This window comes from Mirounga leonina, unplaced genomic scaffold (genome assembly GCF_011800145.1).
Source record: "Mirounga leonina isolate KUSES-001 unplaced genomic scaffold, KU_Mleo_1.0 Mir_53, whole genome shotgun sequence".
Lineage (NCBI taxonomy): Eukaryota > Metazoa > Chordata > Mammalia > Carnivora > Phocidae > Mirounga > Mirounga leonina.
In genome coordinates, this window is record NW_023270807.1 from 805,734 (window position 1) to 823,550 (window position 17,817).

Genomic DNA, 17,817 nt, shown 5'->3' on the forward strand with positions numbered 1-17,817 from the left:
CCCCCTTCCTCCAGGCACGGATTGGCCAAATAACCTTGAATCGGCCCCTGATTGGCCTTTTTACTCCTACCGCTCAAAGTGAGAAAGTAAAGCGCATTCCCGACGCCGAAGCACGTTTTTTTTTAGTGCCTGGCAGAGGGCAAGGGGAAGGCCTGAGGGCGAGGGAACTCCGAGAGAGGCAATCTAAGGACAGGCTACAAAGGACAGCTCCAAGGGGTAGCCAGGAGTCAGGGTAACCCTGAACCAGAGAACAGCTGGTGCTGAGCGGTGAGCATAGAAGGACAAGGAAAAGACAAGGATACAATAAGAAAAGAACTTTATTGTTTATTAATGTTTCTGTGTAAAACTTAAGTTTTTGTTGTTTTTTTGTTTTGTTTTTTTTTTTAAAAGAAACACCACCAAAAGGGGATTAGCTCAGTCAATCCCTTCCTCTGTCATCAGCTTCCCACCATCCTCCAAATACTATCCCAAAACATTTTGGAGGCTGGGAGTGGGAGGAGAGGCGGCTAATCAGAGTCTGAGAGCACGATGATCTCCTCTGGATCGCACTGTGTGGCCACACTCATCTGCAGGGGAGTGAGAGACAGAGTCAGAAAGAGACGTCTGGAATATAAGGGGAGGAGAAGCAGAGGGAAGGACTTATCAGAGATTAAAAATAGGGGTGAGGAAAAAGGAAGAGAGAGGATGTGGTGTGTGTAATATTCAGATGGAACACCTGAAACTAAACAATGAAAGAGAATTAAGTTAGGCAAAAACTGCCTCCCCCCTTACCTTGTAAGTACCAGGCCGGGAGGGTTGTGAATGGGGGGTTTGGGACAACGGAGCTGGAGATGGGCTACAGAGGGAGCTGGTCACCAGGCCATGGCTAGGAGAGTCCACTCTCGTCGAGGAATCAGCAACTGGGGCCATGGAAGTCAGGGGAGAAGGTGGGCTGTACAGGGTAGGTATCTTCTTCCCATTCTTCTCATGCACTGCCCTTTGCCTTTCCACATAGCTGGGGACAGAAACACAAATATGTAAGGGGGTATGGAGAGCCTGAGGGTGGAGGGGTAGCATACAATCTCTCCCAGCAGACCCAGTTCCTTAATATTCCTCTCAGAAAGCCCCCTGTAATCTCTCCTTGGCCTCCGTCCTCCTCCTCCTTATTGTTGTTGTTACCTGTTTCCCAATGGCCCTGCTCCAGTTTGCTTCTCCTTCCGAGACTTCTTGCAGGGGGGACAGGAATCTCCCCAGGTGTGAGGAGAGACCCCTCCATTGAAGGAAGTGGAGGTGACCATGGCTGCTCCATTCTCCAAGACAGTGGTGAGGGGGTCCTCTGATTGCTTCCTAGAAGAGGAAATGTCCCTCTCCTCAGGGGAAGGGGTGGTATCCAAGGGCAAGGCTTCAATCTCTAGCTCAAAGAGCTGAGACATAGGGCTCTCTTCCTCCAGGGGTAATTCCTCAAGGTGTTCTCCATTGCTTTCAGCATCTACACTGGAGGGGGCCAAGGGCTCTTCTGACAGTGAAGATGGTGACACCATGAGTCCTTTGTTTTGCTGCTCCCCCACAGACCTGCTGATTCCTTTGCTAGGTTCCAGATTATTTTCAGTGGACATCCGTGGTGGGGACATGGGGCTCTTGTCTCCATCCTGACCTGGAAAAGAAGAAAAGAGGGGAGAGGTAGCATGAGAACTCAGGGAAAGAATACCGCTGAGAGTAAGAGGAGGAAGGGAAGGGTCTCAAACAGGTGGTTCACATCCAACAGAGTAGAGGGAACTGACACACGAGGGGATTGTTCTTGACATACCTGCTCCCTCCTCCTCCTCCTCCTCCTCTTCATCATCCCCCTGACCTTCCTGCATCTGTTCGAGATCCTCCTCTTCTTCAGAATCTGTGGCCTCCTCTTCTTCTTCTTCCTCTTCCTCCTCTTCTTCCTCCTCTTCCTCTTCTTCCTCTTCCTCATCACTTTCCTCATCTTCATCATCTGTGTCGGGCTTGGAGGTGGTAGGGCACTCCTGGGATGCCATTCCACTAGGGCCCTGGGGGACAAAGGAGTTTCTCTAAGGAATCCCTTGCCCCAGAGGGTCTGGTTCTTGTGTTCCTTCTGCACTCTTCCCCCTCAGTGACCCTGAAATCCCTGCTGGCCCGTGCAGGGGAAAGACAAGGTCTGTCTGAAGGGTTTATCCCTTCCATACCTCGCCAGAATCCAAGGAGGCTTTCGGGGGGTCTGCAGTGTGGGAAGAGGTAGCTTGAGGAAGCCGAGCTCTTCTCTTCTGTCTCTCGCCCTCCTCACTCTTGTCTTGCATCATTGCATATTTGGAGATGACCTCATCCAGCCGGCTCATAGCCAAGCTCCGGTTTTCTCGCAAGCGCCGGGCTAAGGCAGGATCCGACAATGCAGGATCAATGCCTACATGGGAAGACATAAAGTCAGAGTACTCAGCCCAAACCCTAGAAGACGGGACTAGAGAGATGCCCTCTCCACCAAACATCTGACATATAAGGGTTATATCGATAGGTATCTCACTAATCCCTACCTGGCCTATAGTCATCTGTGAGGTGACAGCCAAAGTTGTAGATGAGATCAAGGTGGCGTCGCTCCTGTAACCTGATGCCCACATCTCGGAAGGCATCCTGAGCCATGAGCTGGAGCTGCTGTCGGGGGAGGCCAAGGCTGTGCCGAGCAGCTGCCTTCTCCACAGCCCGCAGCACATCTCCATAGTCAGGGAAGGTATCTGGCCCCGGTTTGTTGATGAGCCGCTCAATGCGCCTGTTAACTTCTGGATAGCGGGTGCCACGGTAGGGGATGCGTTGCTCTATGACACGGCCCGTCAGGGAAGAACAGTCTTTGAGCTCACACAGCCGCCCGAAGAGGCGGATCAGCTTACGCTTCAATCTTGCTTCCTGCAGGTATGTGGAGTCTGGGTCATCCAATTCTGAGAGATCCAACTCCTTTTCCTGCAGCCGCCGGATCTCTGCCACATAGAGCGCTAGCAGCTGCTCCAAGCGCTGGATCTGCCGCCGGGAACCACGGGTCCTTGGGGCCTCAGAGGCAGTGGTCTCGGCATTTGTGGGGTCCGAGGAGGGGTCTGTGGGAGGGTTATTCCCAGAGGGTTCACTAGAGGTGGTGGCAGCAGGGGCCAGGTTCAGCTTCTTCTTGGCTGAATGGGCCTTGAGAACAGTGCAGAGCTCATTAATGTAGACATAGAGCTTAGCTGGCCGACTCTGGGCCCGAGATAGGACCCGAGAGAGGATGTTGCAGAACTCCGCCGAGGCCAAAAACAGAGAGTGGGCACGCTGCTGCCGGTTATAGAGGAATGGGACCACCTCAGGGTGATCTGCCGTCTGCGTCTTACACAGTTCAAGGAACTAGAGGGTTCAGAAGAAGAAGGGAGGGGGAAAGAGACAAGGGGAGGGGTTGAGAGAAAGAAGGCGAGGCGGGGTTAGTGGGGAAGAAAGGACAGGAGAGCCAGTCAGCCATCCCCCTCCCTGGGGCACAAGAATCTTCTCCCCTAAAGCTCACCTCTTCAAACAGCTTCTCATTCTCCAACTTGTAGCATTTCTTGCCGCCAGAACTACTGCTTCCTCCAGCTCCATGGGGCTGGGAGGAGCCAGGGGCTTCTGCCCCGGGTGAGGCCGGATTGGGGGGTGGGTGGGAGGGCCCTGGCTGAGCAGCTGCTTCATCTTCGTCATCATCATCCAGCACGATGATGCTGTTAGCGGTGGCCATGGGGGATCAAATCCCCCGGAGGGAGGAAGTGTTGGGGATTTCGGGATTCCTGCTGGAAGGGGATGGGGCCTCAGAAAGAGCCCCTCCAGCACAGCCCATCCCTTCATCTCACACATTTTTCCAGTCTTCTTGGGCTTCAGTAACACCCTGCCCTGCCCAACAGTGTCCTCACCGCCTGTCTTCAGCAACTCTTAGTACCAGACGCTTTTCTGGCCTTTTACTACGGGAGCCCCAAACCACCTGAAAACCTTAAGTTCCCCACCCCCAGCTCCACCCCTCCTGTCGTTATCCAGTCTCTTTCGTTTTCCCCACTATCTCTCATACTTGCCAAGTTGATTCTCCCAACCCCTGGACCATCTCCCGCATTGCACTCTGGATTTCCTCGACATTCCCTCGCACAGACACCACACCCCCGTCAGCACCACCTCACGAGCCTTCCCCCTTTCGCTCTCAAACACGTCAAATCCACACCCGCACCTCATCCTAAAGAATCACCCCCAACTCCTAGACTCTCTGAGGCGAAGGAGGTTCCCTCCCAACAATCCATTCCCCTTTCTCCTCCTTGAATTATCCTCACACTCCACCCTCTGACGGGTCTCCTCAAACCCGGGCGTTAGGTTGGAGAGATCTCACCTCAAGTCCCCTCCCTCTCACCCCACCCGATTTCCCCCATTCTTTCTCTGTGACCTGTAACCGACTGCGAGACCAGCACTGAACTCTCCCGATTCCTCTCAGATCCCAACCCCGCGTCCGACCCCTTCCCCTGAATGAGCTTCCCGCCAAGTCCCCCTCCCCCAGTTCAGCCCCCCGGCCGCCCCACTCCCCTTCAGGGATTGGAAGGAAGGTACCAGAGCTTGCCCCTCAGACTCAGCGTCCGGGACTCCCCAGTACCTCTCCCTCGACATTCCCGCCCCCGCCTTCGCTCCCCGCACGGTCCGGCCCCCACCTCAGAAACGGTCTCTCGAGGCGACCCTCGCTGCTGATCTCAGAACCTCGCATGGTTCCCTCCGCCTTCCTTCCCCCTCCCACCGCAGGCCCTTCTCTGGACCGGAAGTCGCAGAGTTTCCGCCTACAGCCAATTAGACGCGGCCATATTGTCGTACGGCGCCCGGCCCGGCCGCGGCCGGAAGTGGAGGTAAGCCCGCCCCACCTCCAGTGCCGCCCACACGGTCGGGGGCCCCCTTTCCTGTGACCACTAGAGGGCGGGCTTGTCCCCCGCGGGGCGTCCCAAGTACCTGGGGGACGCCATCTTGCCGTACGGTATTGGCTAGGCCCGAGCTCGGGCGCGCCGCCGACTGAGCTCTTTTCACCCGGTGCTTCTGCGACTCTGCCAATCAGAAACTTCCTGCATCCGGCCCAACCGCCGGCGGGTCGCGTGCGGGAAGGACTGAGCCACCTTTCCAAGTAAGGGAGGGGGAACGGAACAGGACAGCTAAGGAATTGGGCCCTCCAAGACTGCGCAGGGGTGCAGGGAAGAGCGAGAGTCTCTTTAGAGGGAAAAAAAAAAAAAAAACCCTCTTCCTTCCGCTGGGCCATTGACCAGCCTTCCGGCGCTGCTTTCCTACCTGCCAGGTACCCTTTCCATGGCTTAATCTACTGCGCCTGCCCCTTCCCTTCTGCTGGCTGCGCGCTCCCTTGCCGCTGTCCAGCAGCTACTTCTACTTCCAGGTGCCTACAGCTCCCAAGCGTGAAATCATAACACATAAATACAAATAGCACAATGCGCTATACAAATGTGTTATTATTGTTGCTATTCTTATTGATTTCTCTTTAAACGCCTCCGCGGAACTAATGACCAAGCAGGTGGGACCTAGGTGGCTGTCCGTTCTTTTCTGGAGGGGGTCCCCGACGTGCGGGCAGTGATGACCTGGAGGCCGTGCTTTGTCCAGGAGCTCCAGAGACTTAGGACGGCGATATGGGGCGGGAGCTTTGAGGAGAATCTGTGCAAATTGCCGCTGTGAGGGCTGTCAGATGAAATGACACTTGTAAAATACCTTGGGTGTCGACTCGTCTCCTCTTCCTCTGGGAGAGCTGAGGAAAGAACGAACAGACAAGAAACTGATTTTGACGCCCGCCTCGCCCGCACCCCCATCTCACCCAACTACAGGAAGGCCGGAAGGACTAGTGGAGGCCAGGCTGGGTCCAAATATGAGCTTATGGGGAAGTCAGACCGGTTAACACGGAGATTCCCGTCTCCTGCAAACTTTCACATTCCACAATTGGTGAGCATCTTGCCACTTTCTAGGACCGCAGAGGTCCTTATATCCCTAAGCCCTCAGAGTACCAGAACCTCAAACCCACCCTGCCATTAAAGAATCCCACACCGTGTCTAAACCTATAGTCTTCAAATTAGGGAACATGAAAACTCTCCAAGAGAGTACTCAGACTTAGGAGATAGAGGAATTTAATTTCCAGATGCTCAACTTTCGCAAAATTGGTCTTACTGAGTAAATGCCTGCAGTAGGGGTTCTCCTTCTTCCCGTCTCCTTTTATAATAGACTTTCTCCTTCTTAAAAAAAAAAAAAAGTACGCAGATGTACCTCATTTTATTGTGCTTCACAGATATTGTGGGCTTTTTTTTTTTTTTACATAAATTGAAGGTTTGCATTGAGCAAATCTTTCAGCAGCATTTCTCTTTTTTTTTTTTTAAAAATATTTTTAAGTAATCTCTACATCCAACGTGGGGCTCAAACTTACAACCCCCAAGATCAAAAGTTGTGTGCTCTAGGGACTAAGCCAGCCAGGTGCCCCTATTGGCACTATTTTTCTAACGGCATTTGCTCATTTTGTGTCTCTGTGTCACGTTTTGGTAAGTATTGCAATATTTCAGATTTTTACATTATTTTTATATTTGTTATGGTGATCTGTGATCAGTGGTTTTTGATGTTATTATTGTCACTGTTTTGGGATACCACAAATGACACCCATATAAGACAGTGAACTTAATAAATATTGTGTGTTCTTATTGTTCCACCAACCAGCTGTTCCCCCATCTCTCTCCCTCTCCTCAGCCTCACTTATTCCCTGAGACACAACAATATTGAAATTAGGCCAATTAATAACTACAATGGCCTCTAAGTGTTCAAGTGAAAGGAAGGGTCACCTGTCTCTCGCTTTAAATCAAAAGCTAGAAATGATTAAACTTAGTGAGGAAGGCATGGTGAAAGCTGAGATAGGCTGAAAGCTAGGCCTCTCGTGCCAAGCAGTCAGACTGTGAATGCAAAGGAAAAGTTCTTTTTTTTAAAAAAAAGATTTTATTTATTTATTTGAGAGAGAGAATGAGATAGAGAGAGCATGAGAGGGGGGAGGGTCAGAGGGAGAAGCAGGCTCGCCGCTGAGCTAGGAGCCCGATGTGGGACTCGATCCTAGGACTCCAGGATCATGACCTGAACCGAAGGCAGTCGCTTAACCGACTGAGCCACCCAGGCGCCCCCAAAGGAAAAGTTCTTGAAGGAAATTAAAAGTGCCTCTCCAATGAATACATGAATGTTAAGAAAAACAACCTTATTGTTGATATGGAGGAAGCTTGAGTGGTCTGGATAGAAGATCAAACCAGCCACAACATTCCCTTAAGCCACAGCCAAACTCTCAGAGACCCTAACTGTCTTTAATTCTGTGAAGGCTGAGAGAGGTGAGGAAGCTTCAGAAGAAAATTTTGAGACTTACAGTGGTTGATTCATGAGGTATAAAGAAAGAAGCCATCTTTATAACATAAAAGTGCAAGGTGAAACAGCAGGTGCTGATGTAGAAGATATAGCAAGTTATCTAGAAGATCTAGCTGAGATAATTAAGGAAAGTGACTACACTAAACAACAGATTTTCAGTGTAGATGAAACAGTCTATATTGGAAGAAGATACTATCTAGGACTTTCATAGCTAGAGAGAAGTCAGTGCCTGGCCTCAAAGCCTCAAATGATAGGCTTACTCTCTTGTTAAGGGCTAATGCAGCTGGGGACATTAAGTTAAAGCCATTGCTCACTTACCATTCCAAAAATCCTAGAGGCCTTAAGAATTTTGCTAAATCTACTCTGCCTATGCTCTATAAATAACAACAAAGATGTGCTGGATGACAGCACATCTCTTGACAATGTAGTTTACTATTAAGTTGTCCTGCTCAGAAAGAAAGATTCCTTTCTGTTACTGCTCATTGAAAATGCACTTGGTCATCCAAGAGCTCTGATGAAGATGTACAATGAGATTAATATTGTTTTCATGCCTGCTAAACACAGCATCCATTCTGCAGACCATGGATCAAGGAGTAATTCTGACATTTAAGTCTTATTATTTCAGAATACGTATCATAAGGCTGTCGCTGGCATACATAGTGATTCTTCTAATGGATCTGGGGGAAGTAAATTGAAAACCTTGAAAGGATTCATCAACGTAGATGCCATTAAGAACATTCGTGATTCATAGGACAAGGTCAAAATATCAACATTAATAAGAGTTTTGAAGAAGCTGATTCCAACTTTCATGGATAACTTTGAGGGGTTCAAGATGTCAGTGGAGGAAGTAATCACAGATGTTGTAGAAATGGCTGGAGAACTAGAATCAGAAGTGGAACCTCAAGATGGGACTGAACTAACTGCAATCTCAAGATTAAACTTCAACAGATGAGGAGCTTCTTCTTATGGGTGAGCAAAAAAAAATTGTTTTCTTGAGATGAAATCTCTTGGTGAAGATGCTATTAAGATTATTCAAATGACGGGGCGCCTGGGTGGCTCAGATGGTTAAGCGACTGCCTTCGGCTCAGGTCATGATCCTGGAGTCCCGGGATCGAGTCCCGCATCGGGCTCCCTGCTCGGCGGGGAGTCTGCTTCTCCCTCTGACCTTCCTCCTTCTCATGCTCTCTGTCTCTCATTCTCTCTCTTTCAAATAAATAAATAAAATCTTTAAAAAAAAAAAAGATTATTCAAATGACAACAGGATTTTTTTTTTTAAGATTTTATTTATTTATTTGGGGAGAGAGAGAATGAGAGAGAGCACAAGAGGGGTAGGGTCAGAGGGAGAAGCAGACTCCCCGCTGAGCAGGGAGCCCGATGTGGGACTCGCATCCTGGAACTCCAGGATCATGACCTGAGCCAAAGGCAGACACTTAACCAACTGAGCCACCCAGGTGCCCAACAACAAAGGATTTAGAATATTACATAAACTTAGTTGATAAGTCAACAGCAGGGTTTGAGAGGACTGACTAATTTTGAAAGTTCTGTGGGTAAAATGCTATCAAACAGCATCGCAAACTACAGAAAAGTCATTTGTGAAAGTAACAGTCAATTGATGCGGCAAACCTCCTTGTTGTCTTATTTTAAGAAATTGGCACAGGCATCCCAAACTTCAGCAACCACCACCCTGATCAGTCAGCAGCCATCAGCATCTAGGAAATACCCTTCACCAGCAAAAAGATTAAAACTCCCTGAAAGCTCAGATGATGCTTGGCATCTTTTAGCAATAAAGTATTTTTATTTTATTCTTTATTTTTTGAGAAAGTGTGTGTGTGTGTGTGTGTGTGTGACTGGGTGGGGAGGGGCAAAGGGAGAGGGGGAGAGAGAATGCCAAGCAGTCTCCACACGCAGCACAGAGCCCAATGTGGGGCTCTATTTCATGACCCTGAGATCATGACCTAAATAGAAATCAAGAGTCGAATGCTTAACCGACTGAGCCATGCAGGTGCCCCACAATAAAGTATTTTTAAATAAAGGTATGTACATTGGTTTTTTTTTAGACATAATGCTATTGCACACTTAATAGACTATAGTGTAAACATTTATAAGCACTGGGAAACCAAAAAAGTTCCTTTGACTTGTTTTATTTCGGTATTTGCTTTGTTGTGGTGTCTGGAACTGAACCTGCAAATCTCCGAGGTATGGCTGTGGTTGTCAATCATGAAATCTTACCTTGTCTTAAATAAAGAAACACATAGTGGGGCGCCTGAGTGGCTCAGTCAGTAAGGGCCTGTCTTTGACTCAGGTCACGATCCAGGCTCCCTGCTCAGTGAGAAGTCTGCTTCTCCCACTTCCTTTCCCTCTGCCCCTTCCCCCAGGTCTTACTTTCCCTCTCACTCCCTCTCAAATAAATAAATAAAAAACAAACAAATAGCCTCGTACTTTCCCTCTGACTCTCTCAAATAAATAAATAAAACCTTAAAAACACACACACACACACACACACATAGCCTATTTCTTTCATCAAGGTACCATAAACACCCCCTCTCCTATCTCGTTAAAAATGTACTTTTAATTTTTAACCATGTTTAAAAATGTGTGCAATCTTTGCCATTTAATCAGTTCTGTTCTCATAATAATTATAATGATAGCACAGAAGAAATTTTTTAAAAACCTTTTCGGTCTATGGTCACAAGAAAGAAAAATACTTTTCATCTCAATTAAAATATATGCATATGCAGGGAAGTATGATAGATTGGTCAATAAAAGATTTTCAAGTATAAAAGCCTAAAATTGTCTTTGGGGAAGTGGACTGGTAATAGGTGTTCAAGGAGAAAAGAGAGTCATGAAAGAAGGAAAGGAATAATCCCAATTGTTAGGAGCTAGTTTATCTATTTTTAAATGGGTAGTGGTGAGTATCAAGTCACTCTGGACGTTCAAAGGGTGATCCGTTTTATTTTTAAATGTGAATGTTTTCAATATGCCAGAAATTACATCCTTGAAACAATTTTAGTTTATAATGAAAAATTTTAGATGGTTACTTACAAATATGTGAGAAGTACAAACTTTTTCAAAATGATTTTCCGGAGTGTAGGTGCAAAAAATTTAAGACAGCGGCTCTGAGCTCTCCCAGTGTCCCCTCCATAGCCCCCAACAGTCCGGTTTTCCTCCCCTCTCACCTCTGTAGCAGGGGAAGAGAATGTTCATGGGAAAGGTGGTCGCAATTCCAGCTCCTCCTTCTAAGGTGTTCTCAGGGGCCGGTCCCCAAACTCTGTTCATGGCAGCAGTCACAGCAGCGGACGAACAGCCTCCAGTGTCAGGAGTGTGAGGGTGAGGGCCAGGAAGATAATGAAGGCCTTGTCTAACGCCCAGCGCAGGGGACTCCTCGGAGGACAGGGACCCTGGGCAAGTGCCAGGAACACAGCCTCCTCAGCCACATCAGCCTCCTCATCCGCCATACTTAATCATAGTCTGACAGCTGACTGGATCAGGGAGGCTGGGAGGGAAGCCCTTGCTCAGCGACACCAGGATTAAGGGGCATGGCAGCAGCAAGCCCTGCACCTGTCGGGCTTGACCCTAATTCCCCCACCAAAGAGAGAGAAAGGAGAGAAGAGCCTCTGAGCCTTTGAAACAATCATATAATCATGGAGTGCAATGTGAATGGTCTGGACTAGATGATTCATAAAGTCCGTCCGCCTTTACTATAACTGGGACCTGGCAACTGAAGGCCCAACACAGAGACAGGCAAGCTGGAACTGCTGAAGTCATTCTAGGTCTCTGGGCTCAGGGCCCGACGTCTTGGGGCCCTACAGATAGAGAGTGAGCAAGCGGAGCTAGCTAGTACGCTACGGTTGAGCCACTGTCAGCCCATTCCAGCTTTACAGTGGGTGGTGAGAAAAGGCCTAAGGGAAGGGCTCTCCTAACCCAGGTGGGTGGGAAAGGGCAGTGGCGGGCTGGAGGCTGCACAGGACTACTTCTCCCCCAAGTCTGCGGGCCGCTGAGCATGCGATGGCGAAAGCCACACCGCTCTCTTCCTAATTTCCGGGCCCTGCGTTCCACAGGACAGCTATAATCGCACCCGCAGGAGCCCAAGGGAAGGTCTATAAAAAGAGAAAGATCGTGATTGGTCAGCGGGGCCAGAGTGAGTAATTGGGACTTAAGTGTTGGGGCAATAATGAAGGAGAGTGAGCGGTCCTGAGAAAGAGTTGTTGGCTGGGAATGTCGTCCAGGAGGTTGTCGTCGAGGCAAGCGTTGAAGGCCATTTCTTGGCCCTGTTCCCCAGGCACGGCCTGGAAGGTCCATGACAGAAATTGAAGCCCATGTCCCTGAGGACCCCCTGGGATAAGTGGGGCAGTGGGGGATAGAGTAGCTAGCCGGGGAAGCAGTGTGTGGTAGTGGACCTCATACCTGGAGCCTTTAGGGTCTCTTACCTACCTTAATAGGAAGACTTTGTTCACTCCCAAAAAGGTACACAAGTCGTCACAATTTTGTTTACAGTCAACTTATGTTATTGTTTGCTGTTGCCACAGGAGGGTTGCATTAAGAGTCAAAAAAACTCTATGGGGTCAAACTAATTACTTATGAGGTGTGTTAAATTCTTGTTTAGTGTGCGTGCTGCCCAAGTGAGCACATGTGTTAAATTAATTGAACAAAGAGGCCATTAGACTGAGGTGGCGCTGATGGCGTGGTGGCCTATGTTAGCAAATCAAAATCTAAATCTGTAAATTCTTCAAGGTTAGGAAATCAAAACGTTTAGGACAGTCACAGCCAACTAGGCTTTAAGCTATATAGCCGGCCAAATAATTGCCGTTCTTCACTTCTGCACTGGATCTGTGTAAGTCTTTCCCCTGGCTCCTGTCTACAGAGCATGACTAAGCACTTCTGGTTTGGTGCTGCCCCATTCCAATCTGTTTTTCTTCAAATAAATGCCTAAAATTTTTAATATGCCTCAGTTTATCTTTTGTCTGTGAGTGTGACCTTGGGGAAGTCACCTGAACTTCCTTCAGTTGTTTTTTTTTTTTTATAAAATTGATAAATCTCTTGCCTCACAGAATTGTTATAAGGGGCAAATGACATAAGGAGCTTTTTTTGTTTATTTTCATTTTTTGTACATTGTGAAGTGCTATGTTAATATAATGTATTAATTTCTGATACCCTCACTTATGTCTCAGTCAAGTTTACAGTAAGGCTATACAAACACTTTTATCTTTCCTTCCACATGACAGGTTCAGCACCAAGGTCTTCTGTAATGTCTATTCATGGGATTTTTAATTTTTTTTAAAGATTTTTATTTATTTATTCATGAGAGACAGAGAGAGAGAGAGGCAGAGGGAGATGCAGGCTCCCAAGGAGCAGAGAGCCTGATGCGGGACTCGATCCCAGGACCCTGGGATCATGACCTGAGCCGAAGGCAAACGCTTAACCATCTGAGCCACCCAGGCGCCCTATTCATGGGATTTTTAAAAAAATTTTGAAACAATTTCAAGTTTACAGGAAAGTATCAAGAACTCTAGTACCCAGGGGCACCTGGGTGGCTCAGTCTGTTAAGCATCCAACTCTTGATTTCGGCCCAAGTCTTGATCTCAGGGTCATATGAGGGTCATGAGATCAAGCCCCGTATTGGGCTCAATGCTCAACATGGCATCTGCTTGAGATTCTTTCCCCTCCCTCTCCCTCTGCTTCTCCCCACCTCCCCCGCGCCCCGCTTCTGATAGCTCTCTCTCAAGTAAATAAATAAAATCGTAAAAAAAAGTAAAGAGCACAGGCTTTTCATTTCTGCAAGATGTCCTTCAACCCAAATGGCACATAAAGGCAGGAGAAAAATAATGTTTTGTCCTTTTCAGTGTATCACATCAGGAAGTGCAGGAGGTGAGCCCTTCTTACCCCTGTATTACCAACCCAGTTTGGCAGGTTTCTCCTCCATAAACTCACCACTTGTCTCTTTGTAATTCCTAAGTATCTGCTACATCATCAGATCTCCATCTATCTGCCTTAGCATCCATTGATAGCCCCCATTAGAATAACTGCCATGATAATGTTTATTAAAAACCGATTTTTAATTCCATCATTTCTTCTTCAACTTTTAGTCAACAATCTGCTATAAAAGAGAGCATTCCCTTCTTCCTCATTTATTCATCCATTGATATCCTATGGACTCATAGATTCCTATCTTACTCAATAAACTGTAATCCATTACTATCATATTTATTGTCTGAACCTGTGGACTTCTATTTTACTTAATGAATTATAATAGGTTACTATCATTATTATTTTGATGCACAAATTACCCCAAATTTGGCAAATGAAATAGCCCTTCAAGCTGGATCCCTTGTCCTTCTGAAATCTCCTTAACATTATTTGAGCACTTCCTTACTTTCTCTGCAAAAGGTTGTCCATGCTTTCAATTTGTACTTTTCCTGCCTCAGCCTAGGAATCAACCATGTCTTCTTCTGGCTTCTTCTAACAGGATGGCACTTGGAAACCAAGATCTAGGTGCTAGATGTCCTTACTGCTACAGAGATGCCATTGTTTCTAGGCCCTGTCCACAAACCAAGCAAGGAAATATATGAACATATATATGTACACACACACACACACACACTGTCCCAGTTACTATTGCCGCCTAAAATACCCAAAACTTAGTGGTATAAAACAACCATTTTATTATGCTTGTGGAATGCTGTCAGGAATTCAGAAAAGATACAGTAAGGACAGATTGTCTTTGGTGATGTCTGGATCCTCAGCTGGGAAGACTGGGGGTGAATTAACTACTGAGGTGGAATCATCTGGAGACATCTTCTGGTAGTTGATGTTAGCTGTCAGCTGTATCTCTGCTGGAGCTGTTGGCCGGAATACCTACACAAGTCCTCTCCATGTAGCTTGGGCTTCTTTACAGCATGGTAACATTGGGGTAGTTAGAATTCTTACATGGCCCTCATGGCTCTGAAAGCAAGTGTTGCAGTGAAAAGGGCAGAAGGTGCATCACTTTTTAGAGCTAGCCTCAGAAATCAGACAGCATGGCTTCATTGCATTTTATTGGTTACAAGAGAGTCACAAACCTGTTCAGATTTATAGGGAGGAGATATAGATCTCATAAATCCTCCTCTTGATGGAAGAAGTGGAGAGAGTTCAAGAGAGAGTGGTAGGTGAGTAAGAGGAGAACAAGAGCACAGCCAGTTCTTTCAAAGAATGTTGCCCTAAAGGGAAGGAAAGAAATACAGCATAATGTAGAAGGAGATGTGGAATCAAGAGGAAGGATTTTTTAATGGGTATATTCTAGTGTTTTTATATGCTCATAGGAATGACTAAGTAAGAGAGGGAGACAAGGGGGTAAAGTCGTAATTGTAGGAGTGGTAGGAGTGGTATCCTTGAATGAGAGGGCCTGGGTTTCAGTGCACGAGTAGAGGAGGTGGACTTGGATAGACACTTAGATTTGGTGCCTGGAGGGAAGACAGAATCTAAGGGCAGAAATGTAGGTAGGTAGGGAGATGTAGTGGGAAGTGGAGAAAGTTTTCTTCTGTTGCTTCTGTTTTTCAGTGAACTAGGAAGTAACAATCAGCTGAGCACCAGGGAGTTGATTCACCAGGGAGAGAAAAGAAGGTGTAGACATTTGCAGGGTCCCAATGCAAGAGTAAAAATAGAGGCTTACATATCATAGGTCTAAATTTTAAAAAGCCATTAATCAGGCTAATGGATTGTTAAGAATGTTCTTTACTCATACCTTGACAAATCTACCCTCATAACAAAATTTTTTAAAAAATGTATAAAACAACACAATTAGAAAAACATCAAAATGACTACATTTAATTATTATCACATGTATCTAGGTATTCTATTGGTGGATCAGATATGGTCAGATGAGTAATAAAGATATGCATTATTTACAGATTAGTATGTTGTTTTTTAAAATTTTTATTTATTTTAGAGAGAGAGATCAGGGGAGGGGCAGAGGGAGAGGGAGAGAGGGAATCTCAAGCAGACTCGCAACTGAGCCCAGAGCCCAATACAGGGCTTTATCTCACGACCCTGAGATCATGACCCGAGCTGAAACCAAGGGTCGGGCACTCAGCTGACTGAGCCACGCAGGCACCCCTAAAATATATATGTTATAAAATGAATTTTAGGGGCACCTGGGTGGCTCAGTCAGTTAAGCGTCTGCCTTCGGCTCAGGTCATGATCTCCCTCCTTCTCCCTTTCCTTCTGCTGCTCATCCTGCTTGAGCTCTCTCACTCACTCTCACTCTCTCTCAAATAAATAAATAAAATCCTGGGGCGCCTGGGTAGCTAAGTCGTTAAGCATCTGCCTTCAGCTCAGGTCATGATCCCGGGGTCCCAGGATCAAGGCCCACATCGGGCTCCCTGCTCAGCGGGAAGCCTTATTCTCCCTCTCCCTCACTTGTGTTCCCTCTCTCGCTCTGTCTCTCTCTGTCAAATAAAGAAATAAAGTCTTTAAAAAAAATAAATAATATCCTTAAAATAAATAAAGTGAATTTTATTTATCTTTATTTTAGCAAAGTCACTATGTTGTTATAATCAAGATTTTCACATAATCTGTGTTCTATTGATGGCAATGGGTTAAAGAATTTAAAAGTTAAATGCAACCATATTCAAATTTTACATTACTTGAATATATTTGCATACAGATGTAAAATTAATGTAAGATTAAAATTATACTCATGCTTTCAAATATTATTTTTCTAATGTTTAAATCATCTATTCAAACTGAAGTATAAAATGCTGGTACTGGCACAAAAATAGACACAGAGATCAATGGAACAGAATAGAAAACCCGGAAATGAACCCACAACTATATGGTCAACTAATCTTCAACAAAGCAGGAAAGAATATCCGATGGAAAATGACAGCCTCTTTAACAAATGTGTTGGGAAAATTGGACAGCCACATGCAGAAGAATGAAACTGGACCACTTTCTTACACCATACACAAAAATAAATTCAAAATGGATGAAAGACCTAAATGTGAGACAGGAAACCATCAAAATCCTAGAGGAGAACACAGGCAGTAACCTCTTTGACCTCGGCTCAAGCAACTTCTTACTAGACATGTCACTGCAAAAGCAAAAATGAACTATTGGAACTTCATCAAGATAAAAAGCTTCTGCACAATGAAGGAAATAATCAGCAAAGCTAAAAGTCATCCTACGGAATGAGAGAAGATATTTGCAAGTGACACATCTGATAAAGGATAGTATCCAAAAACTGTAAAGAACTTATCAAACTCAACACCCAAAAAACAAAAAATCTAGTCAAGAAATGGGCTGAAGACATGAACAGACATTTCTCCAAAGAAGACATACAAATGACTAACAGACACATGAAAACATACTCAACATCACTCATTAGCAGGGAAATACAAATCAAAACTATGATGAGATACCACCTCACACCTGTCAGAATGGCTAAAATTAACAACACAGGAAACAACAAATGTTGATGAGGATGTGGAGAAAGGAGAACCCTCTTACACTGTTGGTGGGAATGCAAACTAGTGCAGCCACTCTGGAGAACAGTATGGAAGTTCCTCAAAGAGTTAAAAACAGTACTACCCTACAAATTGCACTACTCAATATTTACCCAAAGGATACAAAAATACAGATTCTAAGGGGGTACGTCCACCCTGATATTTATAGCAGCATTATCAACAATAGCCAAACTATGGAGAAGCCCAAATGTCCATTGACTGATGAGTGGATAAAGAAGATGTGGTGTATATATGCAATGGAATATTACTCAGACATCAAAAAGAATTAAATCTTGCCATTTGCAGCCATGTGGATGGAGCTAGAGTGTATTATGCTAAGTGAAATAAGTCAGAGAAAGACAAATACCATATGTTTTCATTCGTATGTGGAATTTAGGAGACAAAACAGATGAATGTGTGGGAAGAGAAAAAAAGAGAGGAGGAGGAAGGGGGAAGCAAACCATAAGAAATTCTTTTTTTTTTTTTTAAGATTTTTTTTTTTTATTCATGAGAGACAGCGAGAGAGAAAGGCAGAGGGAGAAGCAGGCTCCCAAGGAGCAGGGAGCCCAATGCGGGACTCGATCCCAGGACCCTGAGATCATGACCTGAGCCGAAGGCAGACGCTTAACCATCTGAGCTACCCAGGCGCCCAACCATAAGAAATTCTTAAAGATAGAGAACAAACTGGGGGTTGATGGAGGGAGGTGGGTGGGGGATGGGCTAAATGGGTGATAGGTATTAAGGAGGGCACTTGTTATGATGAGCATTGGGTGTTATATGTAAGTGATGAATCGCTAAATTCTACTCCTGAAACAAATGTTACACTATATGTTAACTAACTAGAATTTAAATAAAAATTTGGAAGAAAAAAGAAGAAAGAAAAAAAGGAAGGAAGGAAGGAAGGAAGGAAGAAAGAAAGAAAGAAAGAAAGAAAGAAAGAAAGAAAGAAAGAAAGAAAGAAAGAAAG

The 17,817-nt window shown here is 45.9% G+C and overlaps 2 protein-coding genes across 6 annotated transcripts; both read right to left on the reverse strand.

Annotated features, from left to right (window-relative positions):
• Nucleotides 1-299: 299 nt before the first annotated feature.
• DAXX (death domain associated protein) lies at nt 300-5,033 on the reverse strand. Of its 5 annotated transcripts, none has more exons than XM_034990340.1 (8): nt 4,945-5,033; nt 3,503-3,761; nt 2,517-3,348; nt 2,175-2,389; nt 1,787-2,018; nt 1,159-1,633; nt 772-994; nt 300-566 (listed from the first exon to the last, which is right to left on the reverse strand). In XM_034990340.1, the coding sequence occupies exons 2-8, from the start codon at nt 3,707-3,709 to the stop codon at nt 507-509; spliced, it is 2,244 nt and encodes a 747-aa protein (XP_034846231.1). In that variant the 5' UTR covers nt 3,710-3,761; nt 4,945-5,033; the 3' UTR covers nt 300-506. The 5 variants fall into 5 exon arrangements, with proteins under 5 accessions (XP_034846231.1, XP_034846232.1, XP_034846230.1 ...); XM_034990341.1 differs by having other exon boundaries at nt 3,503-3,758; nt 4,945-5,023; XM_034990339.1 differs by lacking the exon at nt 4,945-5,033 and adding an exon at nt 4,656-4,862 and having other exon boundaries at nt 3,503-3,758.
• Nucleotides 5,034-5,432: 399 nt separating this feature from the next.
• Nucleotides 5,433-10,904, reverse strand: SMIM40 (small integral membrane protein 40). The gene is made up of 2 exons (XM_034990347.1): nt 10,551-10,904; nt 5,433-5,740 (listed from the first exon to the last, which is right to left on the reverse strand). The coding sequence occupies exon 1, from the start codon at nt 10,827-10,829 to the stop codon at nt 10,659-10,661; it is 171 nt and encodes a 56-aa protein (XP_034846238.1). The 5' UTR covers nt 10,830-10,904; the 3' UTR covers nt 5,433-5,740; nt 10,551-10,658.
• Nucleotides 10,905-17,817: the final 6,913 nt, after the last annotated feature.

Excerpts from the sequence above, each read along its gene's own strand:
- DAXX (XM_034990340.1), bottom strand. The coding sequence starts at position 3,709 with ATGGCCACCGCTAACAGCATCATCGTGCTGGATGATGATGACGAAGAT. Across the intron at positions 3,349-3,502 it reads ATGAGAAGCTGTTTGAAGAG|TTCCTTGAACTGTGTAAGAC; the intron begins GTGAGCTTTAGG and ends TGAACCCTCTAG. Across the intron at positions 995-1,158 it reads GCAGGGCCATTGGGAAACAG|CTATGTGGAAAGGCAAAGGG; the intron begins GTAACAACAACA and ends TTCTGTCCCCAG.
- SMIM40 (XM_034990347.1), bottom strand. The coding sequence starts at position 10,829 with ATGGCGGATGAGGAGGCTGATGTGGCTGAGGAGGCTGTGTTCCTGGCA.